Raw genomic sequence first — 25865 nt, 5'->3', positions numbered from 1 at the left:
ATATCCTACATAACATAGAGAAAATATATAGTATATCCCAAATCAATAGATAAATAAATACACCACAACATAATATAAGCTTGTTATCCCAAGGCAGTTGTAAACGGTGGGATCGTCATATGGCGGGGTCCTCTCCCGACCGCCACAACTTCCTCCCCCCCCACTAACTCCCCTTCTTCTCCCAGCTCTCCTTTTCTGTATATTCAAAAGGTGTGTGCTGAAATTTCTGCTTTCTTCTCTTCTCAGATCTCTAACTCAACCAACTCCAGCGTTATTCTCTCAGCTTCTTTACAGTCATCATGGGCGAGCACTCAGCAATTTGGCAAAGTATGAATCACCTTGAACTGCTGCACACTGCAAACTGACAGTTCAACCCTTGCATCTTCGAGTCCGCTAACACGAGATTTCTGTTTGAATTAGGCTATGTCGACTCCAGGTACATCACATCACATCACCGTGCCTCCTCAACCCCTGATATGCCCCTCATTGTTACCCTCGAAATCAAAACATCCCACCGTGTCTATCCTATACATATGCTAACAACCTGTGTTCTTACAGCCTGATGGGCTCGGGTCAATTCGACAAGGCTGGTATTCTCGCCGCTGACTTCTCCGGCGTTGAGGCTGCCTCGCCCGGCTTCGCGGTAAGCTCGCCTGTTGTTTTTCCTCGTGCGGGGTGGGGTCACAGCAGTGGACACTGTCGCTAACGTTAGTTTATCAAAATATAGCTCTCCCAGGAGGAGATTAACTCCCTGATCACCGCCTACACTTCATCCGACCAAGCTTTCGCTAATGGCTTCTCTGTCTGCGGTGAGAAGTTCGTCACCATCCGTGCTGACGAGCGCAGTGTATACGGCAAGAAGGTAAACATATACCCGTTCCCCTCGACCCATAAACACCTTGGGAATTTTATCATAACATAACATCGGGATCTATGCTAATCTCTCTTGGTCTGTGATATAGGGTAAGGAGGGTGTCATTATTGCCCGTGCCTCCTCTTGCACCATCATTGCCCACCACAGCGAGGCCGTTCAGACCACCAACGCCGCGACCGTTGTCGAGAACCTCGTCGACTACCTCAACAACCCCCGGTAAATTGGAAAATATGCAATGATAACTAAATGATGTGATGAGTTGAGGGGTTTGTGAAGAATAAGAAATAAAGGAGCATTCGATTATTTCTCTGTTGAGCCCAGCGTGCTGTTTCGCTTATGCTTCTTTTCTGACTTGACTGGATCTCTTTGCCTCCATGGACCCATGTCGATCTGGACATGGTTCCCAATGCACAGTATGAGGATACGAACCAGATTGTATGATGCACAGTGTAATTTTTCTATTTTAACATGCATATTAACTGATTACCAGCTGTTGAAGTTAACGCTGGAAGATCAATAAGGGTCATTATTAATTACATAAACCTGAAGGCCGTAGGTGGATCGTATCATCCCATATCACATGTATAGCACAGCGTACTTGGGCATCTCCAAACGTGGTGATGAGCATCTGATATCCCGCAAGTGTACGCAATCAAGTCCACATACTCGTAGTTTGGGATACCATCGGGGAACATCATCGCCAAGTCCCTGTTTGTGTATACTCATACAGGAAGCTCGGTATTGCTCCTTCCGCCAGCAAGCACCTCGAGCCCGCGCTGGATATACGGCCCAACCACGGGGATGTTGCCCGCAAATTGACCGATCGTGACAAGGAAGTCGCCAAATAGGATGAACAAGCCGTAGAGTTCAATTAAGAACCCAGTCAGGGGCCAGCGGAAGAGGATGAGGAGGATACCAGCGGCGAAAGCAGCAGTGCCCTTGAGTTTTTGCGGGCGCGTGAAGAAGACAAAGGTTTTCTGGACACCAATAATCAGGGTCAATCCGATGAGAAAGAGGATCTGGTATTGTTAGTTAAGTATAACGGTTTTGTTGGAGCATGCGGCGTACATTTCCCATAGCAAGTCTATTAAACAGGTATTAGCATTTATTCCCCTTATAAACAACTGCGACGCATCGGGATTGACATACAATGACCGGTCGAAGAACATTACGACTCCTCCAAATAGGAACAGGCCTCCTAATCAGCGACAAATTGGTTAGTTCTAGGTCGAAGTAATTGGTGTTTTGGGAACATCGATCTCGTACCGGCTGAGCAGAAGATCACTCCGATCTCTGTTATATATGTTAGCCCTATGTTCAACATTTGCCATTCATACACTGCCATGGTGGTGGTGTACAGGGCAGCTTGTAGAATGAATGCGACTGACTCTGGTTCTCTGTTAACCACATGCTAGGCATATTTGTTTATTTCGGGTTCGACCGTCGATGATAATATATGGGACCCAAAGTTGCGCAAATATTCTCGATGTATTGTTTTAGCGCACGCGACACTTATTTATCACTGCGGTTCGAGAATTGGTGGTTATGGAATCGGTAGGTCAAGAGGCCAGGCAGGTGTGGTAGGAATGAAGCAGAGATATGGCGTTCTTTGAAATGGGTAATATGTAGTCTTTTGTTGCGACAGTATCCTCACGACTTGGAAAATCTTCGATCCAGATCAAAAGGTAACAAAAAGTCCCAAAAAAGGCGCGCGAACAGAAAACAACTCGATTCTGCCATCTAATCGGCGCCAAGTCGGGAATGGTAGGCGGTGACTCCAAAGTGCTTATAGCGCGCGCTGATCCCACTTGTCCTTTTCCTCTACAGAGTCTTCTCCAATTTATTGGCATTTGAACAAGGTCATTAATGATGTGATCGTTCCAATTGCATAGATTTTGTCGATCTCAACTATCAGTTCTAATGCTACTGGTATTGAGATATACCGACTGAATCACAATATTGAGCATAGCTCATGCATCCTGCTACCCGCTATTGCAGAATCTTCCTTCACATGTATTTTGTACATGCTACGCCGCGACGACAGTTTCTTCGGATTCTGTAACTGGTACCCTATCCCATGGGGTGTCGGTAATAGTCGAGTGCTTATGCACAAGGCGAAGATCGACTCATTGATCACGAATAAGCCGGAGCGTTTTCTTGAGCCTGTCTCGAAAGGGGCATGGTGGGGTGGAAAGGGCTTGACTGTGTTGGTCGTACATAACGCTTCTTGGCGATTCGTATTGTATTTGTCTCTAGTTGAATTGATTAGCAGAATTCCTAATATCCAAATTCGTTCTTGTATGACATACCCATTCTTGCATGATCGTTCGTTTGGGAAGTGAATAAAGCAGGGCTTCTGGCCACTCCTTTACTTCAGAATGGTGTGGGCCCCGCGCGCTTCCAGGTAGCTTTCGGGAACACCCTGTGCTAGAGTCCGGATCACCTTGAAGATCTCCTTGTCGTGATACCGCAGTCGGGTCTTGGGGTCGGTGTACGGTCCGTTCAGGCCAGTGATGTCACAGTAGTGATGATGGTAGGCAGGGTTAAAGGATGGTGCGGATTCAATGTTCGTGTAGGTGACGGCGGGCCCGCTTGGGAATGTTGCCCGGGCGTTCTTCTCTAAGACGAGGGTCGAGAGGTTTTGGGTGGCCTGGGACAGGTTCTGTGCAGCCCCTTCCGTGGGTGTTCGTGTGCCATCGGTGACAGCGCCCGAGGCACCGGGGGTAGTTGCGCCAGAGTTGGCTTGAGTTGCCAGCACTGACGCCTCCTTTCGGGAGGCTTCTGAGATAATCTGCTTGAGATTCTTGTTGCGCCGCTGGGATGGTTTCCAGTGAGGGTTGCGGAAGGGCTTGGGGACATGTGAAATGTCTAGAGTGTTCAACAGCTGCTGGTGAGCTTCGTCGTTGGCGGGGGTTGCTGGAGGCATCGTATTGAGTATGATTCAGGGCGCCGTTTTGGTCAATTGGGAGGTTGAGGCGGGAGTAGCTCTTGCGAAGCTTGCCGGTGTGGATGGATGAAAGTGCGAAGACAGGGGTGGGGATGGAATAATCAAACAATATTAGATTCCTGAGTTTGCAGCGCTTGTTTATATAATATAGGGCATTTAAAGACGGATCACAAACGGGCAAGGTTAGATCCAACGTAGAAAGCAATGCAAGTAGTATCCCCGGCCCGCGAAGTCTGTATAGCCGCACGTGATCTCACCCCAATTAAGTCCAAATAAACGCATTCACGTCGAACACCAACACATCATTTCTCAATATTCCACAATGGTATGCAGCTTCTTTTCCATACATTGGATGTGATGTGTTCTGAAAGATCCCAGATGCTGATATCTCCATAGGAAAGCCCACACGAGCATCAGCAGACGGTGCTGCTTTCTCGCATCATCACCAACGTTGTATGTCATGACTGAACCACATCTGGGGGATATACTTTGCTCATCGTTTGTATAGGAGAAGCTCAATGAAGCCGTTATGGTCATGAACAAAGGTCTCCAGGTAAGTTTGGGCCACCTTCATTGACATGATCATAGTATTAACTCTCAATCACAGGAAGTCAACATCCAGAACATGAATGTTGAGCTTGTGGCGCAGATGTTCAAGAACTACCAGTCTAATGTTCTCTTCCATCTCGAAGGTATATATTACTCCACTATAATATATCGCCCTTGAAATTCTCTACTAACACCCGATAGCCACGGAGAACCTCCAAGATCCATCCTAAGGATGAACAATTTCCTATAACGAAGCAATGTGTGGATGAGCCTGCAATTAGTCAATGATACCAACTTCTAAAATTCAATAGGCACATGTAGATTGTTGTAGTTAATCGTTGCATCCCTGTACTCCGTATGAGTGATAGATAACTAGTGATAGCCTCCATTCTTGGCGGTCCAACTCCGCCAAACCTCATCAGCCGCGTTTGTGTCGTTTGCCTCTTTGTCAATCCGTTGCCCTTTCCACGGGTTCATTAGTTTCCTCCTATCCCGACCTCCTTTCCCATGCAGTGAACTCTACTCGCCATCTACGATCTCCGATCCCAATAGCTCCTGGTTTCTGGAGCGCAGCCCGCCATGACGATTACTTCTATGAAGACCCTCCTACCAGCTCGCATTGCATCCAATGCGACTGAGAAGCGAACCGAGAAACCTCCTCCACAACTCCATGGAGTACAAGACTTCCCATTCAAGGGCTATCACCCTCCGCAACCAGAGGGGTATCGGCAGAGCCAGGCCCATCCCGACACCAGTGCTATCGTCATTGATAATGGTAAGGCAATTCAGATAGTTTGCGATTCAACCTTCCTAATACATGTGGTTCATGTGCAGGCTCCCACCTCGTCAAGGCCGGTTGGTCTTTCGACAAAAATCCCCGATTCGCCATACCTCCCGTCATGAGTCGATACCGTGATCGCAAGCTGAATCGCCAGTGCCAATTTATCGGATACGATGCCTATGTCGATGCGACTACGAGAGGACAACTGCGCAATGGTTTTGATCCCGGTTCTAGTGTTGTCGGTAACTGGGATGTCATGGAAGGCGTGTTGGACTATTTATTCCTCAAGCTAGGCGTGGATGGTGAAAATGGAGGCGTCGGTCGCCCGATCTTGATGACAGAGCCAATCGCCAATATGGCATATTCAAGGAAGAGTGAGTATCTGGTGGTTTCAGGCCCAGTATGGTGGTTGCTGACACTCCTTCAGTGATGAATGAGATCCTCTTCGAATGCTACTCCGCGCCATCGGTGGCCTACGGTGTCGATTCCCTTTTCTCCTATCGCTATAACGGTGGAACGGACGGTTTGATTGTGGATTCATCGCACACGTCCACTCATGTCATCCCAGTCATGAACTCGAAACCGATGTTCTCCAACAGTACTCGTCTTAACTGGGGTGGCCTGCAGAGCGCCGAATACCTCATGAAGCTCATGAAGCTGAAGTACCCGACTTTCCCAACTCGTTTGACGGACGCACAGATGGAGGAAATGGTTCATAAGCACTGTTACGTTTCACAAGACTACGATCGCGAGTTGAGTGGGTTCCTCGACTGGACAGGACTCGAGGACCGTGACCGCGTCATTCAGTACCCGTTCACAGAGCATATTATCCAGGAGAAGACTGAAGAAGAGCTGGCGCGGATTGCGGAGCGCAAGAAGGAGAGCGGTCGTCGCCTTCAAGAACAGGCCGCAAGGATGCGACTTGAGAAACTAGTGAAGAAGGAGCAAGAGCTGGAGTACTGGAAAGACCTGCAAAATAATCTAGCCAACGAGACTAAGAAGGAGATTCGTCGGGTCCTAGAAGCCGAAGATTTGAAAGACGAGGCTGCGCTTGAAAAATTGATTCGCGAGCTAGAAAAATCCATCAAACGCTCGCGAAACAAGGACCTAGGTATTGAAGAGACCGAAGAGCAGCCGGAGGAAATGACATTCCCTATGCTCGATATCCCAGACGACCAACTGGATGAAGCTGGGTTAAAGGAAAAGCGTCACCAACGTCTGATGAAGTCCAACGTCGATGCCAGACTGCGTGCCAAAGAAGAGAAGGAGCGCGAAAAGGCGCGTGTTGAGGAAGAGGAGCGTATAGACCGTGAAACACGTGAGAATGATTTCGAGAACTGGATTGCGAAGCGCCGCAACAATCGCCAGGTATGTTGGCCAGGCAGGATATTCTAAATTCCCGTGCTAATCTTTTTCAGGGCATTCTACAAAGAATCAAAGACCGTGACCGCTTCACGGCTGATCTTGGAAATCGCAAATCGCTGGCCAGTCAGATGCGTATGAAGACGCTCGCCAACCTAGCATCCGATGGTCCTAAGAAACGCCGCCGTGGCGGAGATGACGATGACTTCGGTGCCAATGACGAGGACTGGGGTGTTTACCGCACCGTAGCTGTCGGCGAGGGCAGTGACGATGAAGAGGAGGAGGATCTCAACGGAATGCTCAACTCCGTAGAGAAGGAGCTCCTGGAGTACGATCCCGAATTCAACGAGCACAACACTTTCGCCGCACAGTCCGACTGGACCAAGAGTCTTGTGCACGCGTTCCTTCGCGGACCCTGGCCTTTCGACCCAGAAAGCCAGCGGGAGGCACACCAACTCCACCTGAACGTCGAGCGCATCCGTGTACCTGAGGTTGTGTTCAAGCCGTCCATTGCTGGTCTCGACCAGGCTGGTCTGATCGAGGTCGCGGCCGATATCATTAACCAACGCTATTCGAACCCGGCAGACCAGTCCCTTCTTTTGAAAGATGTGTTCTTGACTGGAGGAAATACGTTGTTCACCGGTTTCGATGAACGCTTCCGTAAGGAAGTCCGCGGATTCCTGCCCATCGACGCTAGACTGAATGTACGCAAGGCATCGGATCCTGTCTTCGATGCTTGGAAGGGCGCGGCACAGTGGGCTTCTGGTGGTGACCTAGGCCGATCCTCGGTCACGCGGCAAGAGTATCTGGAGAAGGGCAGCGAATACATCAAGGAGCATGAACTTGGTAATGCTACATGGTGAGGGTAAAAAAGCGAGATCCGAAAACACCGCTTGGGCGCACAGGAGTCAAATGGGTCTGCTTATCCGGCGTGGTATAGGGCATGTTTTTTGATACTTAAAAGATGTTATTGTTGAGTCCGGTAGTAAGCGAAATATGACATGTTCAGCCCTCCGTATGAATGACTACAACTATGTTAATAGGGCCTGTCTCTCTCGCCTTCAATGGATAACCAACCCTGTTTCCCTTTTACGACTCTCTCAATCATTCTTATATTAACTCATATACTCCTCCCGTATAGCTGAGCTCATCTCACAATGCTCTCAACCTCTGTCTCCCCTGCTCTTTTCTCCCTTTTTCTATTTCCAAACCCCGGACCTGTCAGTTTCTTCAAGAACGATGGCGAGAGTATGGCCTCTGGGGTTATTCACCTTATGCCTGTTTAGAGTCGATGCTATGGCTTACACCTCCACTGATCAATAAAAACAGCAAAAGCTAGCTATGGTCTTTCGTTCTCGGCTGGGTCGGAGCATTCTTGTAGACAAGTCCATCCACAACATGATCAGTCGAGGACAACAATGTTGTACGGACGAATATGGTCTATTACACTAGTTACACAACACTTTGGTGTGGCCATCACTGGCATCGTTTACCATTTCCAACCATCACCAAACAATAACACTAGTTGCATCTCTCTTGAATATTGTAAAGCTCGCTGATCCAAGTCCAAGTGAGCAAAGGGATGCCACTATCCCTAGATAAGGCCGAGTCCATCGAGCAAAGCTTTAATAAGGCTGAGGCCACTGTCGATCATGACTCATGTAGGGAAAACCCCGCTATGTGGTCGTGCTGCAGAGTAGAATCATGTTATTCTGGCGGTTATGCACCAGTGGTACAATATACTCCCGTTATCGCTCTGATTGGCACTTGGTAACTATCACATCACGAGGTTAACCAGACGTTGGATTATCTTCCGCAAGCTGCCGACTGGGCTTTTCGTTTGTTTGACGTTATTCATTTTCTTTTTTTCTTCATGTAAACCTTAGAACATTTAAATCGATTTGAGCTGTCTCCTTGCGTATTAGAACATGGTGTTGTCGATCATCCATTGAACTTCGTATACAACCAGAAGTTAAACTTACTGTACGATATAGTTCGAATAGCTACACAAATTCAAGGGTAAACAACAATGTCCAATTGCAGGAAAAAAAAAAATAAACGGCGCTAAATTGGGATCTGGCCCAGATATGGTTGGTTCTGACTTCATGCAGAGGCCATCATGACGACGCACCCTGGGGAATACTTGCTTTTCATCTTTACTGGTCCTAACCCTGGTGATGGTGATGGATGTTGCATGATACTTGGCGTCAGTCTTGTTTGTTTGATTACTAGTAGTTCGATGGAACCAGTGATGTTGGGATGATCGTGTCTGAGATATAAAATCCTGCTCCCTGCTCTTCTGCCGTGGAATTTGATTCTTCTTCTTTTTTTACTTTCTTGCTTGTATTTTCTCTATCACTCGATTATCTTCTCATAGGCTTGTCACACTCGACCTTTGGTGTGTCCCTTACACATTTTGTATACTTGGTTCTTCTACACACAATGGTCTTCTTCTCAACAACCCTTGCTCGTCCACTGCAACTGGCCACTCGCGTCATGCAGTGGAGTAGCGCTGTCATTGTCATGGGCCTGACCTCGTTCTTCATCAACCGCGGTCCCCGTGGCCAGCATACTATCTACCAGGAAGTCATTGTATGTTATTAGAGCTTATTTCATTAACTGATCATCACAGAGTCATATATTCTAACCGCAAGCTTAGGCTGTCCTCTCAGTCGTCTTCTTCCTCCCGGCTTTCATTTCGCCATTCCTGCCCTCGTCATTGGGCAAATTCGTACTCGCCATTGACGTTGTCTTCTCCTACCTGTATGTTAACTTTCAAACCATATTATTTACATCGAAGTCTCTAATATCCATTCTAGCTGGTTGACTGCCTTTATTTTCTCCGCGCAAGACTACAGCTCGGGACGATGCTACTTCGCTATCCCCGCCGGCATCGGCTGCAAGCGCAAGAGGGCCAATGAGGCTTTTATCTTCCTGGCTTTGTATGTCGCCTGTATTCTCGTAACTGCCGTTACCTGCTGGAAACTAATCTCATCGCAGTATCTTCACCTTCTTCGGTATGTTCCTTGAAGTCGCCGCTCTCTGGGCCTATCGCAGGGAAAACACCACTGTCCGACACACAGACGAGGATAAAGTCAATGCTGGGACTCGTCCACCCCTTGATGCGCCTGCAGCTCCTGCTGGAACTGTCTAATTGGTGTTTCGGAAACCTCCCTGGACAAATATACCTCTACTATCTCTTGACGTGGTCAATGGTTGTGGATATATCATTTACTGGGATGTTCAGGGAACCGTTTTGGGGTTTTTGGATTTTGTTTTCTCTGCGTATTCTTTTCTTTGGTTTTATCTTGGTGAACTTGAACTTTGGTAGCGGTTGGATTGAACATATGCTACTATGAGCTGGGATGGGAGCGGGATGAAGTTGGCATCTGATGGACGTACATCCATCACAGACTTGGGATACCTTTGTTTTTTTGGTTTTTTTTTTTTTCAATGTGCTCTTTTCTATTAATCCTTAATCGATTAATTACTTCATAATGTGGTCGAAACCTTGGGGTGTTGGTGTTCGATATAGTGATACCTTTCCAATCTTAACATGTACAAGATCCATTGATGGCATAGTGGCCTGATTCACAAAGGTCAAGTAAGAACCTTGAAGTAAATGTCTAAGACTGCCAGCAAAGCTGTACTTCGATTTTCTGTCTAGCTATTTACTGTATAAATTGAATGCACAGATTCAATAAAAGAAGCTAGTCAATCGGTATCTCGCATTAAAAAAAAAAGGTGCCAGCGCGAAGCAGAGCAGATCGTATGTAGTGTTGGAAGCCACTTACCAAAAGGTCAAGTCGTTGCCCCATTGGACTCGAAATATGATGCCGGGCTGGGTTTCAGGATAATGTTGCAACGGTTAGATACTAGCTCGGCGAGGAGCCATCGTCCGCTGTAGCTTGCGCTTTTCCTCGGTTTCCTCCGGGATAGGTAGTGAGCCCTCACTCTTCAAACGGTCGAGGAACTCCTTTCCATATGCGTAGCCGACTTTGTAGATCTCGTCGAATTTGCCGAAGTCTAGGGTGCCATATGGGTCGATAGGAGGACGCATGTATAGACAGCCAGGCGTACTCTTTGCGCGGTCAAGATTGTCGAACGACGAGACATAGGCCAGTCGGGCTTGTATCTCGGAAAGTGTAGGCGGGTTCGGGAGTGATGAGAAGGGGTTCCAGCGGTTGAACACCGACCAGAATCCTGACAATGAGTCTCCGAATCCCTGGGGCGTGGGGTCGTCAATAGACCCAACATCAATCGCGAAGATGACATCCGCTCCAAGACTTTTCATGTGTGCTACGGTGAGATTGTCGATATAGCCACCGTCCAGTAGCATACTCCCTTCGTCACAGATAGGAGGCATCAGGCCGGCCAACGACATCGAAGCCCGAACGTACCGCCAGACATAACCAGACGAGTGATACTCAATTCGAGATCGGCTGATGTTGGTTGTGTTGCAGTAGAACTCCAACCAGAAGTCTTCGATTTGGCTGTCTCCAAAGGTCTTGAATATCCCACGGTTGAACTCATGACCGGTAGTGTATGAAACAGTGGGATAGGTCAGGTCCAAGGCAAACCGCCACATACTGCCCATGCGCCCGGAGAACTTCTTGGCTCGCCCGTACATGGGCACAACATCAGCATCGCGCGCGTACAGAGCTCCAATGAAAGAACCGATTGATGTGCCACCGATGATATCAATTGGGATTCCGGCCTCCTCGAGCGCTTTAATAACGCCAACTTGCGAAATGCCACGCGCTCCACCTCCGCCCAGTACAAGTCCAACAGACTTGCCGCACAAGCGCCGAGCCAGCCGATGGAAGTCACCCTTGAAAGGGGTTTGCGGGGAATAAAGGGGGGTCTGCTGTGCACGCCGGGACGTATACTTTTGGATTTCGGCTTGTAGAATTTGCACGCGCTGCTTCAGCACAGTGCCGAACTTCTTACTTGGCGGGTGTGAAGGTTCGGTGGTCGAGCGGAAGGCCATTTGAATGTGGTGATGGCCACCGTTGATCCACACCCGGTTCTTGAGCCACTCGCGAGTGAGTCCAGGCGAACAGTATCGTTCCGCGTGCAAAAGAACCAGTTCTTTGCGAGCAGTGGTCTTCATACCCAGCAGGAACCGCTCATATTCACCAATTCTGGGCGAAGACTCCGCGAGGCCCACCAACAGAATAGAGTCAGCTTGTGCAATGCAAGTCTGAGTCCAGGGTGCGTTCACGTTGGTGTCGGCGATGTACAAGACCATTCCAAATTTCTCCTCAAGGTCAGCCAGGTATTGGGAAAGCTTAAGCTTCCCCATCTTACTAAAGGCATGACGACCCAAATGGTTCAAAATCGTTGCTTGGTTGAGCGATGTGACACCTCTGGTCACACCAATTTGGTGCAACGCCTGCAAGAGTCTATGTCCAAATTCCACGACAGGGACGCCAGCCATGACCGGAAGAATTGCCACAGTGCGAAGATTGACTGTTGAGGTTGCAGTCTGGACGCCGCCAGCATGTCCTTGTTCAATCCCCTTTTCGGACAGCGGATGCTCGACTAAATCACGCATTCGCTGGGCAATTAGTTTAGAGACCTGGATGGTAATTCCAGGATGTTCCTGAGCGAGACTGTTGAAAAGAGACCGGGGAACTTGGCTAGTTCCGTTTCACGGATAGCATGCAAGGTAGACGGTCTCGTGGATTCAGTCATGACCTCGAGTTCACCAACACTCTCACCCTGCCCATGTTCGCCAATGACAGTGATCTTTCCGTTTTGTCCCTCAAGGACAGACCTCAGACGACCGTTCAGAACAAGATAAATAGCATCGCTTTCATCTCCTTGGTGATAAATCACCTGTCCTGCGCTGACCTGCACCCACTCTAGCGCAAAATCAATGTGGAGCAGCAAACGGGGCAGCAGCCTTGTCAACCGTTTTGCCAGTGTTAATAATGCAGCTGGATGTCTATCTGCGATTCTCTCGAGGGAAGCACGGGGAAGGAACCCAACGTAAACATCCGTCTTGGCGACAACATCGGTGTACGAGCGGTACGATGCAAGAGCACCTACATACCCTTGAATGCCACCAGGTTTGATCAGGTAAAGTGATTTGCGGGACTGGGTCTTCCGTCGAGGGTCATTGCCGCCTGCTGCACCAGGGGTGCGCGACGATGCTGTCGTTGTTCGTCTCAGCTTCGGGAACAGCTCCTCTTGCGCTTGCGAGGCAGATCCATGGGAGGAGCCAATAAGGGTATCATCGCGTTCACTCGCCGGAATACCCACGTCCAAGAACCCATCAATGACGTAGTAGAGACCTGGATGGCGCTCACCCTGTTCCACCAGAACTGAGCCTTGAGGAAAGTAGACTACTTCAATATCATGGCGGAGGTCTTCCCGTAGGTTGATGACAGGCGATGTCCCCCCTGCGCTCGTCACTGATATAGAGGACATCATGGATTCAGATTCGCCGTCGCCAGACGCTTCGTAGGGATCCATGAAGCCAAATGCATTGGAGAATACTGCCTTCTGGCGGCGGTTATCGTAGGAGAGAAGTCTCGGCGATGCCTCGCCTGAGTGGCTGCTCTTGCGCAGATTATCGCGTGCGCCTTCGGTAAGCCCAATGCCCTTCATAATACAGTCCAAGATCGACTCGCGGAAAATAGCGTCCTCGTCAACTGACTCATTTCGCTGGAAGGTTGATGGCAGGCCATTCATTGCGGCAGCGGATACAAATTGAGGTTGCTCCCGCTCAGTAAGAGGGGTCTTGAGGCGAGGTGCCAAATGATCATGTCGCGGTCCAAACCGGGACAATTGTATTGTCGATAGCAGATCGCCGGGGCTGACACCTGCCGAGTCCCTGTCAACGAATACAGATGGTGGCCTTTGTGAGCTTAAGGGTGTGAGAGCGCGCTCCTTTGCTTGTAAAAAGGCTTCTTTTCTGAGAGTACTGCTCGAGCGTCCTCTGCGGCTGACAGAAGGGTTGTGAAGAGCAATACCTTTTCCAACTTCCTCCGGTCCCAATCGCTCTCGCTCTCTCGTGAATTTGTCCTTCAGCCGATCCAAGGCACTTCCTCGAAGATTATTAGGAAGGTCCCAAGAGGTGAATTTAGACATTTGCCGTTCTATGCCTAAAACCTCGCTAGTCAGGCCTAGATAAGAATGCGCCGTGGCAAACGTGACCCGCTGGAGACGTGTCAAGATAACCTGGACAATGTGCGACGTTGCCCGTGGGTAGACTCTGGTCAGACGACGGAATGCGCTCGCTGGAATGATAGCAATCGTCGTGTCGACTGTAGCCCGGGCCACAATATCTGGGTGTACTGACTTGCGGCGTTTTTTCTGGGCATTTTGTTTAGTCCCCGAGTACGGGGTCTCGTCGGGGTCCTGTCGAGGCATGGCGTGGCTCTCTCCGAGGTTCAGCGGAGGCACTGGTGGCAATGTATCGCTAGATCCACGCGCTACAGTGTTTAAGTTCGCGGAGTGTCTCACGGTGGACCCGGGACTGACAGCGAAGGTATCAGGCACATGAGTCTGGCCAAGAGTAGGGCTGGATATACTGGAGCTGTGACTTCGCGAGTTACGAAGCTCAATATCTTCAGTAAACAGCTGGAGGATAGAGAACAAAGACGACATCGAAGCGCCGTTCTTGACCTCGGTGAGCAGCTGATAGCCTTGTTTGCCGTGAATGCCGGGGTCTTCCTCGTCGGAGGAGGCATCGTCCATGTGGAGATTCTCTTGTGAGCCGAACTTCTCTTCCCGTGCTGATTTCACGAAGATCTGGACCAGCCCATCCACCACCATACAGAAGCCCTTCTCATCTTCCAGCATGAGCGTCTCTCCCGCAATCAGCTTCCTGGTCTGCATCGTTCGGGTCAACTCGTGGAAGACGGGCCGTTCGAGGTAACCAAAGACTTTGATAGCACTAAGAAATTCATCGAGATAGTTGGCAAGCCCTGGTTTTGAATCGCCTTCCTGGATATCGGGGAACAAATCGATCTGGGCTTCTTTGCGTTGAGGCTCTGGGGGTAGGCGACTATACATATTCAGGTACCGGTAACGGATGAACCAGCTAACGGTCGATACCAGGGCAAGGACGATTAACATTCTAAGAGTCATGGAGAATCAGCAAGAGTCAAAAATTCAGGTGAAACCAAGACCAAGAAGACCTACATGGTGGTAAAATTCATGGTGAATGTCAAGCTCATAGAGAAGAGCGTGAAGAGCCATGTAGGCAGTGTAATTGTCGAGAATGTGATTATCGAGTAGAGAACACTCGGAAATGTATGAAATACAAGGGTAAACACCCATCCGATCCACCCCGCCATGATTGAGGGAGCTGGAGGGGACGGTGGAGAGGGGAGATAGGCGCGAGAAGCGAGGGTATTAATGGAGGTTGAAGTTGGAGCCGTTAGACTGGCGAGGGACGGGACCAGGCCAGCCATGTTAACCACATGCAAGATTGGAAAGCTCCGCTTTGTGTTCCAGGTCTAAGGTTGAGACTAACTCAGATAGACTTAGACCAATGCAGACTTGAACCCAACCGTGGGCCCATTAGGCCTGAAAATTAAAAGCATCACTGTAATCCGTTGGTGTAGGTTGGATAAGAGAGGGAGGGATAGTTATGTTGTAGGTGAGAGGTGGATTAGTTTGGAGTCACCTGCAACTTTACATTTGAAGTCCTAGGCGGAGTGAGATTATCATGCCAAGTTATTATAATATGTATTCTGTTATTCTATATTCTATATTCAAATCAATAGTTTATTACTATTACTATTACTACTATTATTCTATATTATTATTATAATATTTATTCTATGATGCTATGATTCTACATATGTATGATTCTACCGAAATATGCCGGTGATAATAGGCCAATCCACAGTGATGTAATTGTTTACAATCTTTAAAAGCCTTATACGTAGTACAAATAAGTAGCAACACAGATTCAATTTGATATACATTAATAAATTAAAATAAGAGAAAATCTAGATAGATATTATCCTTGTGGTCTACAAATTAAGAAATCATAGAACCCACATTGATGTGTTGTTCTACAAGTGTACTCCGTACAGAAAATATATATAACAAGTTAACTATACGACGTTGCATTTTCAAAGACCATTTCAACTAAAATACATAACATTGATAATATGCGAAATTAAATACTAGACTCAATTATACTAAAAATACAAATAAATAGCCAATAAAATAATACAATCATATAACTATTAGTCCTACTAACTAGTTAGTTAGTATAAATCCAAGTCTCCAACTTATCAAAGAACAGCCGAAACCGACCTTCCACATGGCAGTTCCGCCTTGGCCCAAACTTGGAAACCAATGCTCCCCCTCACTTCCCTTTGCGGCCCATTGCTATTCTTTTTGTTTTTAATAAACACCCTTGCCAGTGGTCTTGAGTTTCTACATTCTATTGTTGTCTGGGTTCTCAGAACCGCGGCAATGTTTCAGGTACACACACACACCTATTCGCCCTTTTGATGATGCGCCTCTCTAACTAACACCTGTCACAGCGGCTCCGCGACGCTATCGACTCTCGCATAGCAGAGGAACAAGCACGTCAAAAGTCTGCCCAAGATAATATCGAACGCTCCAACTCCGCTCGCCGCCCACCCGGACGCAATCAGCCCTCCCGTCCGCGACGCAACACCGGTACCCCCGTTCGAGGGCCGGACCCCAAGGAGTTTGAGGCTGAATTCACTATCGGTGACGATGAATCCAGCAGATCTGGTACTCCCCAAGCAGATACACCAGAGGCTTCTTCGGAAGTAGGCGCCTCCAACGAGGGAGAAAGCGAGATGGCCGAAGGTAAACCGGCGGAGACGCCCGAGAACGAGACAGGGCAAGAGAAAGAGGCCAAGGAGACTCCGGCTGTGCTCCCACCTGATGTTCGCGCGAAACTCCGACGACTTGATAAGCTAGAGTCCCGATACCATGGTATGCATCTACCTAATCAGACTGTAGGGCGCAAGACTAACTGAGTGTATTAGAATTGCTCAAGGCTTATCGCACCGCTCACTCGCGCGTCCTCTCCATTGAACCCTTCGAAGCTGCCCTGCGCGAGAATACCCCGCTCACCTCGATCGGCGAACCCAAGGCTTTCACAGAATACCTCAACCAATCAACCTTGAAAAGCGACATGGTCATGGAAGAGCTGAAGCGCGTCACCGAAGAAAGAGAAGACTTCAGAAAGAAGTTCGAAGCCGCACAGCAGGCTACCAAGGAGGCTTTGGATGAGGTTACAGGCCTCAAAAATGAGAAACCTCAGACTGAGACAACCAAGGGCACAGACGGTACCGGTGAACATGCCAGTGAAGAGTTCTTTTCGTTTGATAAAGAAGTTCCCCGTTTGGAAAGCGAACTTAAGGAGAAGCAAGAAGAGGTTGAGAGCCTTAAAACCGAGGTCGAAAACCTCAAGCGCGATATGTCTGTCACCCGCGAGTCGACGGAAGGCATGGTGCAGAATTTGGAGACAGCCACCCGCGAGCTCGTCGAGCTGCGCGAAACTAAGGACAATCTGGATGCCGAGATTGAGACTCTGCAGACCTCCAAGAAGGCCGATGCCGATGACCTGAAGGCGAAGCTAGCAACTGCGGAATCTTCTCTCAAATTAACGACCTCCGAAGTTGATAAGCTTAAGTCGCAGCTCAAGGAGAAGAGCGAAGGAATCGACAAGCTCCAGAAGCAGGCCTCTGAAAGAACTGAACCTGATTCGAACCTCGCTGCCCAGTTGGAGATGACTAAGGAAGAGAAGAAAGCCGACGGGAAAAAGCTTGTTGTGCTCCAGGGTTTGGTTGATGGCCTCCGATCTCAGCTTAAGGAAAGCGAATCTACCGTGTTGCAACTGAAGACTGAAATCGACGAGAGGTGCGAATATACTGCTAAATTCCAAGACATGTTCGAATTTGTGGATGAGAGCTTGAAAGAGAACACGGCGTGGGTGTCTGCTAAGGAGAAAGTCTTCGCTGGGGAGTTGGCCGACTTCAAAGATGTTTTGAAGACCCTGGAACCGGTCAAGGAAGAGCCCACTTCTACTGTCCCTACCGAAGGAGTGGCACAGCCTGCTCAAGCTACTGCTGGTGGCGGTAGTGGAGGGAAGAAGAAGAACAAAAAGAAGAAGAAAGGTGGCAAAGCAGAGGAACTTTCCAAGCCGGCTGATACAACTCCCGCAGAGCAATCGGCCGCAGAGGCGACTGCCCCAGCTAGCAACGAGCTGGATGAGCTCAAGCAAAAGATCGAATTCCTCACCCAGCAATTGTCCGAAAAGGAGGCCGCCATTGACCGTCTTAGTTCTAAGCTGAAAGGCGAGGACAGTTTGAAGGAGGAGATTGAGTCCCTGCGCGATGACCTTATCAACATCGGCCAGGAGCATGTGACAGCCAAGGACAGGATCAAGGAGCTTTCAGCAGAAAAGACTTCTCTTGAAGATACTATCAGCAAGCTCGAGAAGGAATTGGCGGAACTCCGCACTAGCAACGCTTCGACCTCAGCTGACTCGGAGAAGGTGCACACTTCACTCAAAGAGGAATTCGATAACCTCAAGGTCCGCTCTTCTACCCTGGAAACAGATCTTTCCGCCGCCCAGCAGCTGGCTGCCACTCGATTCAAAGACCTTACAGACCTCCGTGAAACCCTTCAGAAGGTTCAACCCGAGCTGCGCAGCCTACGTGCTGAGTCTTCGGAGTTGAAGACCCTAAAAGAAACCCTCACCGGCAAGAATTCCGACCTGAAGGCCCTTGAGGGCAAGCATGAGGATATATGTGCTGAGCTGAAGACCTTCAAGTCGAAGATCTCAGAGCGTGACGCAGAAGTGGGCACCCTTAATAAGAAGATCCGACAGGAGACCGACAGCCGATTGAAGGCGGAGGAAAACCTTACTGTTGTCCAATCTAATCTGCGTTCTGCCGAGAGTAAAAAACAAGATGCCATCAACGCCAGAGACAAGACTGCAGGCGACCTTTCCAAGGCCCAAGACGGGTTGAAGAGTACTCGCGCTAGGATGCGGGAGATGGATGAACAGATTTCCCAATTAAACAAGGAACTTGGTGGCCTCCGAGAGGAGATCAAGCTAAAGACAGCCCAGCACAGCAGCGCCCAGAGTCTACTGAACAGCATGCGTGACCAGACCACGGAAGTTGCAATGCAAATGAAGGAGGCCCGTGAGCGATGCGAGAGCTTGGATGAAGAATTGGCTGACGCTCACCGTCTGCTAAGCGAGCGAACTCGCGAAGGCGAGACCATGCGCCGTCTGCTCAATGATATTGAGGGTCGTTCGGAGTCCAAGGTGCGAGACTTCAAGGAACGTATGGAGGCTGCTATCGAAGAGCGAGACCGTGCCGAAGATGAGGCCAGCACCCAAGGTCGTCGTCGTGCTCGTGAGATGGAAGAACTCAAGGGCAAGGTCCGGGAAGCTGAGCGCGCCCTGCGCACGGCAGAACAGGACAAGGAGGAACTTGAACAGTCCCAAAAGGACTGGCGTCGCCGTCGTGATGAGCTCGAGTCAGTATCCGAGAAGTCATCACAGGAAGTGACCGAGATTCGACAGGCCATGGCTGGTCTACGCGATGCCCTCGACGAAAGTGAAAAGCAAGTTCGTGATCTCGAGAAGGACAAGGCAGAGCTTCGTCGTTCAGTGGAAGAGACAAACAGCCGACTAGAGAAGCTTCGAAAATCCCACAAGACCCTTGGAGAGGACGTCCGCCTGCGTGGCTCCCCGTCCGGTCGACAATCCTCGCGGTCATCTATGGATTCAGGATCCCGCCGGGCAGTCGTATCTCCTGGCAGGAGCGAGACTCCCCTCGGCCCACCCAGCAATGCATCCATTGACTACATGTACTTGAAAAATGTCCTTCTCCAATTTTTGGAACAGAGGGATAAGAACTACCAGAAGCAGCTGATCCCCGTTCTAGGGATGCTGCTCCATTTCGATCGGTGAGTTTCCTACTGAACCCTCTTTCTAACCATGGTCACTAACGAACATAGAACCGATGAGCAAAAGTGGATGTCAGCCATCATGTCCAAATAATTGGCGTTTATACCCATGGGCGTGGATTGCATATCTAAGTCCTTTGCTCTGTACTATATTTTTCTGTAGACATAATAATGTGTTGTGTTCCTCTATCAAAATACAAAAAAAGCCCCCTTGTGTCTTATCCATTGAGATATCCCTTTGTCTGTCAAGAAGGCATTGAGATATAACACTTTATCACTCGATGCAAGTTGAAAAATCCATGTAAAATAATGTTTGAATGCCATATCTAAAGAAAATCGGTAATATTGCCTAATCCGGGATAGTAAAATCTTGGGGTTGTCTTGAAGGGCGTATACTAACTAGCAAGTACAAAAGCCCCAAGAAAATAAAAAAAGACCTCTCTTAAGTTCTGATCTGTACTTTTTCTCATGGATTACCTACGTCCTCTCTCCAACACCATGACCGACCAACCTACTATTCGTCTCGCGACCCCCGAGGGCAAGTGCATTGACCTCCGAGCTTCGCGCGTTGCACAGACACATCCCAACTAACACCACAGGTAGATGTGCCCCTCATTCTCCAATTCATTTGTGAATTAGCCGAGTACGAGAAAGCCCTCCATGAAGTCGAAGCCACCGAAGAATCCCTCCTAGCAACCCTCTCCTTCCCCGATACCCCGCCCAAGCGCGGCGCCGTCTACACAGCTCTCATTACCCCGCCGCCTACAGCCGACACTCCCAACCCAATCCCCGTCGGCATGGCCCTGTACTTCTACAACTACTCAACCTGGCGATCTGCCCCTGGTATCTACCTCGAGGATCTGTATGTCCAACCAAGCGCGCGGGGTCATGGGTACGGCTTCAAGTTGCTTAAGTACCTTGCTAAGCAGGTGCTTGAGGTGTCGGGTCGGCGGTTGGAGTGGAGTGTGCTCACATGGAACGAGCCTAGTATTAAGTTCTACGAGCAGGTTGGGGCACGCGGTATGGATGAGTGGATGAAGATGATGGTTGAGGGGGATGCGTTGACTCGCTTGGCGCAGGATGCGTAGAGGGATGGTAGGATTGGAGGATTGGTTCTGTACAATAACTACTACAACGGGCATTGGGGGATGATTGATTCAAGCGAGATTTGTTCACATTGTATATGTACTCAATAGCTTCATTACAGATTACAGATTGAGGGCGAAAGTGGACTGCTATACATGTATGTTTATGAAATATCTAGTTAGTTATGATCACAGCTACATATGGCTCAATGTCATATACAACGTATAAATTTTGAAATGACATTGAATTATATTCAAATACAAGGATTCCAATCCCATGTCATTAATGGAATTGAATATCATAAAAATCATAAAACAAGCATCCAAGTTGCGTCGTAAGCACTTTAGCGCCAGGTGACGGCATTGACCCGCAAACCACCTTGATTTGGCCTGTTCCACTTTCTTTCCTTTTTTCAACCCCCAAGTGATGGCGACAACTCCAGATAATGTCCAGGAGTATAATCTCCATGTGGACTATGTTATCCATTACAGCTTCGGAGATGTAGGTGAGTAAAAGAGAGCTCTAGGATGTGGCGGGGGGACACATTCTAACAATCTCAGACCGACCGCAGGCAATTGAGCAGCTAGAAAAACTACTCCAAGCACTGGCCCAAGTTGGTCTTCAGGTTGAGGTCCGACAAGGTGACGAGTCGTCTTTGCTAGTTTTTGTGAAAGCTTCGGAAAAGCGGCTGAAACGTGCGGTCTATCGGTCGCGGTGAGTGATGATGGATGATTGTGCTATGCCAATGTGCTAATTTTGATTTTGTATTTTCCAGAGTACGCGACTGGCTGTATGGAATTCGCAATGCTGAGCCTACACCTTCCAATTCGACTGAACCTCAGACCGAGGCTGAGCGCCTACGGGTGATCAACCAGATGATTACACTTCCCAAGGAAGAGGGTGGTGCCGCTATCACCCCCAACCATGGCGAATGGAAGAACGTCACTGCTATATTCCCTCTTCATGATGTTGATACAAATAAAAAGTGGATAAGAGACTGGAGCTCGAAGACTTTCCTCTCCGATGATGACTTGGATCAGATCCGGAACAAATTTGGAGAAAGTGTATGTGCAGCAGTGGTTGTTGTTTCTTGGACCTGGCTAACATAGATGGCAGGTTGGATTTTACTTCGCGTTCCTGCAGTCATACTTCCGGTTTTTGATTTTCCCGGCTGTCTTTGGGTTCTCTTGTTGGTACCTGCTCGGCGGATATTCGATTATTTATACTATCGTCAATTCTCTTTGGTGTATTATCTTTGTGGAATACTGGAAGCGCCAGGAGGTTGATTTGAGCTGCAGGTGGCAGACCAAGAACGTCTCAGCTGTTCGGACCAAGCGACGAGAGTTCAAGGCAGAAAAGGAGGTTTGCGATGGTACCGGTGAAATTCGCGGTGTCTTCCCGGCAACTAAGCGCATGCAACGGCAGCTACTTCAAATCCCGTTCGCTTTGGTTGCAGCAATTGCTTTGGGTGCTATCATTGCAACTTGCTTTGCCATTGAGATCTTCATCTCGGAGCTCTACAATGGTCCCTTGAAAACATACTTGGTATGGTGGTCCTTCCTATCCCTTCTTACTAAAGCTTACCCTTCAGATCTTCATCCCAACCATCCTTGTATCGGCGCTTGTACCAACCATGAGCGCTATTTTGACGTCTGTCGCAAAGAAGCTTAATGACTACGAGAACCATGAGACAAATGATGCCTATGATGCTGCATTGACCCAGAAGGTCTTTGTTATCAACTTCATCACTTCTTATATGCCAATTTTCCTGACGGCCTTTGTCTACGTGCCATTTGCCAGCCGGATTGTTCCCTACCTCGATGTCTTCCGCTTGACAGTCCGGCCTTTCGTGTCAAAGGAACATTCCATCTCAAAGCGATCGCATTTCCAAATCGACCCAGCTCGCCTGCGAAACCAGGTTGTTTACTTCACTGTCACAGCCCAGATCGTTGGCTTCGCCATGGAAACTATCGTGCCCTATATCAAACAGCATGCATTCCGCAAATATAAAAAGTACAACAAGGAGCGCAATGGTAAGCTTGACCGAAATGGCGACAAAGAATCGCCCGAAAGACCCGTCGTGTCCTTCGATGATCCGGCCGAGGAAGTGCAGTTCCTCACGCGTGTGCGTAACGAGCTTGAGCTTTCCGAGTACGACGTGACTGATGATCTACGTGAGATGTGTATTCAATTTGGATACTTGGCCCTTTTCTCACCCACATGGCCGCTTGTTCCCCTCTCCTTCTTCGTGAACAACTGGATCGAGTTGCGATCAGACTTCTTCAAGATCTGCATGGAGTTCCGCAGACCTGTGCCACTGCGGACTGACACGATTGGACCCTGGCTCGATAGCCTGGGATTCCTCTCTTGGGTGGGAAGTATCACGAGCGCCTCCCTGGTCTACATGTTCAGTGGCAACGCACAGCACGGGCCCAATGGCGAGCCGACAGATATCAAAGGCTGGGCTTTGCTTTTGACAATCTTTTTTTCGGAACACCTGTATCTTATTGTGCGGTATGCTGTGCGGGCTGGTATGGCCAGAATTGAGCCTCCCAATTCCCGCAAGGAGCGTGCTGAACGTTACCTGATGCGCAAGCGCTATCTTGAGTCGACAATCAATGCCGAGGCGGATGAGGAAAAAGACGACGATGAAATCACCTCTGTGGCCCAGCTAACTAATATCTCACGCACCTCTCTTGAAGATGATGCTCGGCGTGCGTCTTTGCACGGCGCTGACCCGGCAACCCGTTTCTGGATGCACCAGCGAGGCTGGACGGAATCAGTGAAGATTGGAGCTGGGATCATACAGGCACAGCCTACAAACGGCAGCGTGAAGAAGCAACAGTAGTGCTTCAGGGTTGTGCAGGGCTAGAATGTAGGGGTAGGGCCTTGGGGATGCGGGAGGCTGACTGTTCTTTTGGGGTAAATACGAGATTACGAAATTGTAGAAGTTCAACCTACTACGCGATGTGTAGGACATAATAATCACCGATATTGGTTTGATTTACTTCTTGAGTTGTCTCCAATTGAATCGAATGATTATCTAGTTCGTTTGTGCCTCAGGCAGCGATGTCGGGATAAGCGGTGACAATGATGTCATGCTGACTGGGTCGGGATCAAATAAACACGTTCCGAGACCGGATGCGGGCGGGATATAGTCAGCAATGAGCCTCCTCGTAGACATGTTCACAGGCACGACAACATAATTCGATTGGAGGGATATGACGAGTAATTATGAGATTGTGGTTAAGCCCAATCACAGTCTGTAAATTTAAGTACCAAAGCCAGTTTGATAGCAAAAAGTGTAGAGATAAACTCCGGGGTAGGAGCCCGTCTCGCTCACCTCACCGCTTGCCTAATGCAAAAGGTTCGCTTACCAAGGCGTTACATAAATCGACGATCGCCCCGGGCCCCAAATCCTCTGACTCAGAATCCTTAAGTAATCCTCCTCCTCCTCCAGGCCCCCCATCAACCTGCTTACAGCATCGGATCTGTAACTGCTTACCTCATTTTAACTGTATTTTGATATCAGCAAAGCAGCTATCTTTGCTCGCAATTGTTGACGACCTAAGAGTGTCGTGCAAAGTCACTGCTTCATTTCATCACCAATCCCCTTTATCCAAAATCAATGCAGCCTGCACTGGCGCCAGCGCCGCATCCAAGCATGCAGACTTCTGCTCAGGTAAGCAGATCATCTTGAATGCACGTTTGTCATCAGATCTATAAAGCTCCCGCGACAAGTATGCCCTCGATACCTTGGATGTCACAGCGCTTATGTCGCGTTGTCGGGAACGAGACTCAGCATCTCCACGACGCGTCATGTGTCTCACGACATTTGCCATGTCATCTTTATCATTCATTCAGTTATTGCCTACGGTCCATATACTAACATTTCACCATAGGATCATGCGGATCAGGGTACGTGATTATAGTTTAGAGCCTTTACATTTGAGGGATTCGTGGACCCGTGGGTTTCGGGCCTGAAATCCACCATACCCCGATCTCCTCATCTCACTCGAGCAAATTAGGGTGCGCGTCGCACTTAATTGTTTCCTGTTGCTAACATGATCGTGATTCTATAGTCCTTCATGACCAGCTTCTAGCTGCTCAGCACCACCTCGGCGGTCGCCCTCAGGGTGCTCCTGGCCAGCAACAGCACTTGCAGCCCAACAATGCTAGCCCTCGTGACCAGCCAAACATTGACCCCGCCATCTCGGGTGCCATGCTCGGCGCGCCCCAAACTCCCACACAGCCCCAGGGCTCTCCCCCATCCGACGGTGGCTCCAAGAGCTACGGAAAGCGTGAGCTGTCCACCTCCAAGCGCGCTGCCCAGAACCGTGCTGCTCAGGTATGTCCTTTTGATACCGTACTTAAAGTACTTTGTTGATCCCCATAATAGCGCGCATTCCGCCAGCGCAAGGAAACCTATATCCGCAAGCTCGAAGAAGAGGTGAAGAATATCGACCCCCTCAAGGACCAGGTCAAGTCCCTGGTGGGCGAGAATTACCAACTGCGCGAATATATCATCAACTTGCAATCTCGTCTCCTTGAAGCCCAGGGCGAAGTCCCCGAGCTGCCTGCCAACATCGATTTGAGCCAGCCTCGCACCGCCGAGATGGCACTTGCCTCTGCCGGAGTCCAGAACTCCAGCCCCTCGGGCTCGGTGCCCGCCCCTGGACCCCAGGGACAACACCCCAGTTCTGTCTCTGATGACATGAACTCGCTGAACCGCATCGCTGCTGCGACGCTTGGTATGCGTAAACACCCAGATGACGCCACCTTCCTCAACAACAATAGCTTCCAGCAGAATAAGCGGGTCCGCACCGATGATAACCAGGACGGGAATGATGGTGTGAACAAGCAGGAAGTTTCGCACGGTCTTCCCATGGTCAACTAATCGCCATGCCGTTTTCATCGCCATATTGATTGCCAACGTTTTGCGATCACCTTTCGATACCCGCATCTGTGTCTTTTTTTTCCCTCGTTCTTTATTCAGCTTTGGTGTCACGTTATGTTCGACGACACTTAACACTTATTCTATCTCAACTGCTCTTCTGGATCTCCTGTGCCTTTTGTTATTACTATTATGTCATGTTCCCCCTTTGTCTAATGGTGTGTGGCGCAGCGAGTAATTCCATACCCTTGATTTCGGCTTCATGATTCGGTGGTGTTTTAAGATTTCTTACGTATAATGGTAGATTGAGCCGGGAGTTCATTATTACCTCGTTTGTCTCTTACCTCAACTCAATCTTCAACTCAATCTTCAACCCAATCTTCAACTCAATCCATCTGTTTACTTTCTCAATGACTAATCACAAACCGTCCACGGGTGG

The 25865-nt window shown here is 49.0% G+C and overlaps 11 protein-coding genes across 11 annotated transcripts; 8 read left to right on the top strand and 3 right to left on the bottom strand.

The window, feature by feature from the left end:
* Positions 1-299: 299 nt before the first annotated feature.
* pfy1 (profilin) lies at positions 300-1094 on the top strand (the record flags this gene model as incomplete). Its single annotated transcript, XM_057216675.1, has 5 exons — positions 300-327; positions 421-436; positions 559-643; positions 728-862; positions 963-1094. 5 exons carry the CDS (start codon positions 300-302, stop codon positions 1092-1094), a joined length of 396 nt encoding a protein of 131 aa, XP_057078558.1.
* Positions 1095-1596: 502 nt separating this feature from the next.
* N7516_003954 (uncharacterized protein) lies at positions 1597-2293 on the bottom strand (the record flags this gene model as incomplete). The annotated part of the gene is made up of 5 exons (XM_057216674.1): positions 1597-1893; positions 1943-1958; positions 2024-2072; positions 2141-2167; positions 2263-2293. 5 exons carry the CDS (start codon positions 2291-2293, stop codon positions 1597-1599), a joined length of 420 nt encoding a protein of 139 aa, XP_057078557.1.
* Positions 2294-3242: 949 nt separating this feature from the next.
* On the bottom strand, positions 3243-3800 carry N7516_003953 (uncharacterized protein; the record flags this gene model as incomplete). Its single annotated transcript, XM_057216673.1, has 1 exon — positions 3243-3800. The coding sequence occupies one exon, from the start codon at positions 3798-3800 to the stop codon at positions 3243-3245; it is 558 nt and encodes a 185-aa protein (XP_057078556.1).
* Positions 3801-4143: 343 nt separating this feature from the next.
* Positions 4144-4600, top strand: N7516_003952 (DASH complex subunit DAD4; the record flags this gene model as incomplete). Its single annotated transcript, XM_057216672.1, has 5 exons — positions 4144-4146; positions 4218-4274; positions 4330-4374; positions 4429-4513; positions 4572-4600. 5 exons carry the CDS (start codon positions 4144-4146, stop codon positions 4598-4600), a joined length of 219 nt encoding a protein of 72 aa, XP_057078555.1.
* A 349-nt stretch (positions 4601-4949) lies between these two features.
* Positions 4950-7376, top strand: N7516_003951 (actin-related protein ARP5; the record flags this gene model as incomplete). Its single annotated transcript, XM_057216671.1, has 4 exons — positions 4950-5145; positions 5205-5525; positions 5579-6519; positions 6570-7376. 4 exons carry the CDS (start codon positions 4950-4952, stop codon positions 7374-7376), a joined length of 2265 nt encoding a protein of 754 aa, XP_057078554.1.
* A 1579-nt stretch (positions 7377-8955) lies between these two features.
* Positions 8956-9667, top strand: N7516_003950 (MARVEL domain-containing protein; the record flags this gene model as incomplete). The annotated part of the gene is made up of 4 exons (XM_057216670.1): positions 8956-9105; positions 9173-9276; positions 9333-9455; positions 9514-9667. 4 exons carry the CDS (start codon positions 8956-8958, stop codon positions 9665-9667), a joined length of 531 nt encoding a protein of 176 aa, XP_057078553.1.
* A 714-nt stretch (positions 9668-10381) lies between these two features.
* nte1 (lysophospholipase) lies at positions 10382-14939 on the bottom strand (the record flags this gene model as incomplete). The annotated part of the gene is made up of 3 exons (XM_057216669.1): positions 10382-12073; positions 12130-14602; positions 14668-14939. The coding sequence occupies 3 exons, from the start codon at positions 14937-14939 to the stop codon at positions 10382-10384; spliced, it is 4437 nt and encodes a 1478-aa protein (XP_057078552.1).
* Positions 14940-15957: 1018 nt separating this feature from the next.
* On the top strand, positions 15958-19540 carry N7516_003948 (putative vesicle-mediated transport protein (Imh1); the record flags this gene model as incomplete). The annotated part of the gene is made up of 4 exons (XM_057216668.1): positions 15958-15966; positions 16029-16452; positions 16506-19446; positions 19498-19540. 4 exons carry the CDS (start codon positions 15958-15960, stop codon positions 19538-19540), a joined length of 3417 nt encoding a protein of 1138 aa, XP_057078551.1.
* Positions 19541-19944: 404 nt separating this feature from the next.
* N7516_003947 (GNAT family N-acetyltransferase) lies at positions 19945-20534 on the top strand (the record flags this gene model as incomplete). The annotated part of the gene is made up of 2 exons (XM_057216667.1): positions 19945-19966; positions 20050-20534. 2 exons carry the CDS (start codon positions 19945-19947, stop codon positions 20532-20534), a joined length of 507 nt encoding a protein of 168 aa, XP_057078550.1.
* A 424-nt stretch (positions 20535-20958) lies between these two features.
* On the top strand, positions 20959-23380 carry N7516_003946 (anoctamin family protein; the record flags this gene model as incomplete). The annotated part of the gene is made up of 5 exons (XM_057216666.1): positions 20959-21037; positions 21093-21246; positions 21308-21596; positions 21649-22077; positions 22124-23380. The coding sequence occupies 5 exons, from the start codon at positions 20959-20961 to the stop codon at positions 23378-23380; spliced, it is 2208 nt and encodes a 735-aa protein (XP_057078549.1).
* A 780-nt stretch (positions 23381-24160) lies between these two features.
* Positions 24161-25429, top strand: N7516_003945 (uncharacterized protein; the record flags this gene model as incomplete). The annotated part of the gene is made up of 4 exons (XM_057216665.1): positions 24161-24214; positions 24435-24450; positions 24615-24880; positions 24932-25429. 4 exons carry the CDS (start codon positions 24161-24163, stop codon positions 25427-25429), a joined length of 834 nt encoding a protein of 277 aa, XP_057078548.1.
* Between the last annotated feature and the right edge of the window lie 436 nt (positions 25430-25865).

This window comes from Penicillium verrucosum (genome assembly GCF_028828655.1).
Source record: "Penicillium verrucosum strain IBT 35672 chromosome Unknown utg000001l_segment0_segment0, whole genome shotgun sequence".
NCBI lineage: Eukaryota > Fungi > Ascomycota > Eurotiomycetes > Eurotiales > Aspergillaceae > Penicillium > Penicillium verrucosum.
Note: the sequence above shows the minus strand (reverse complement) of the source record. Positions and strands in the feature narration are given on the sequence as shown.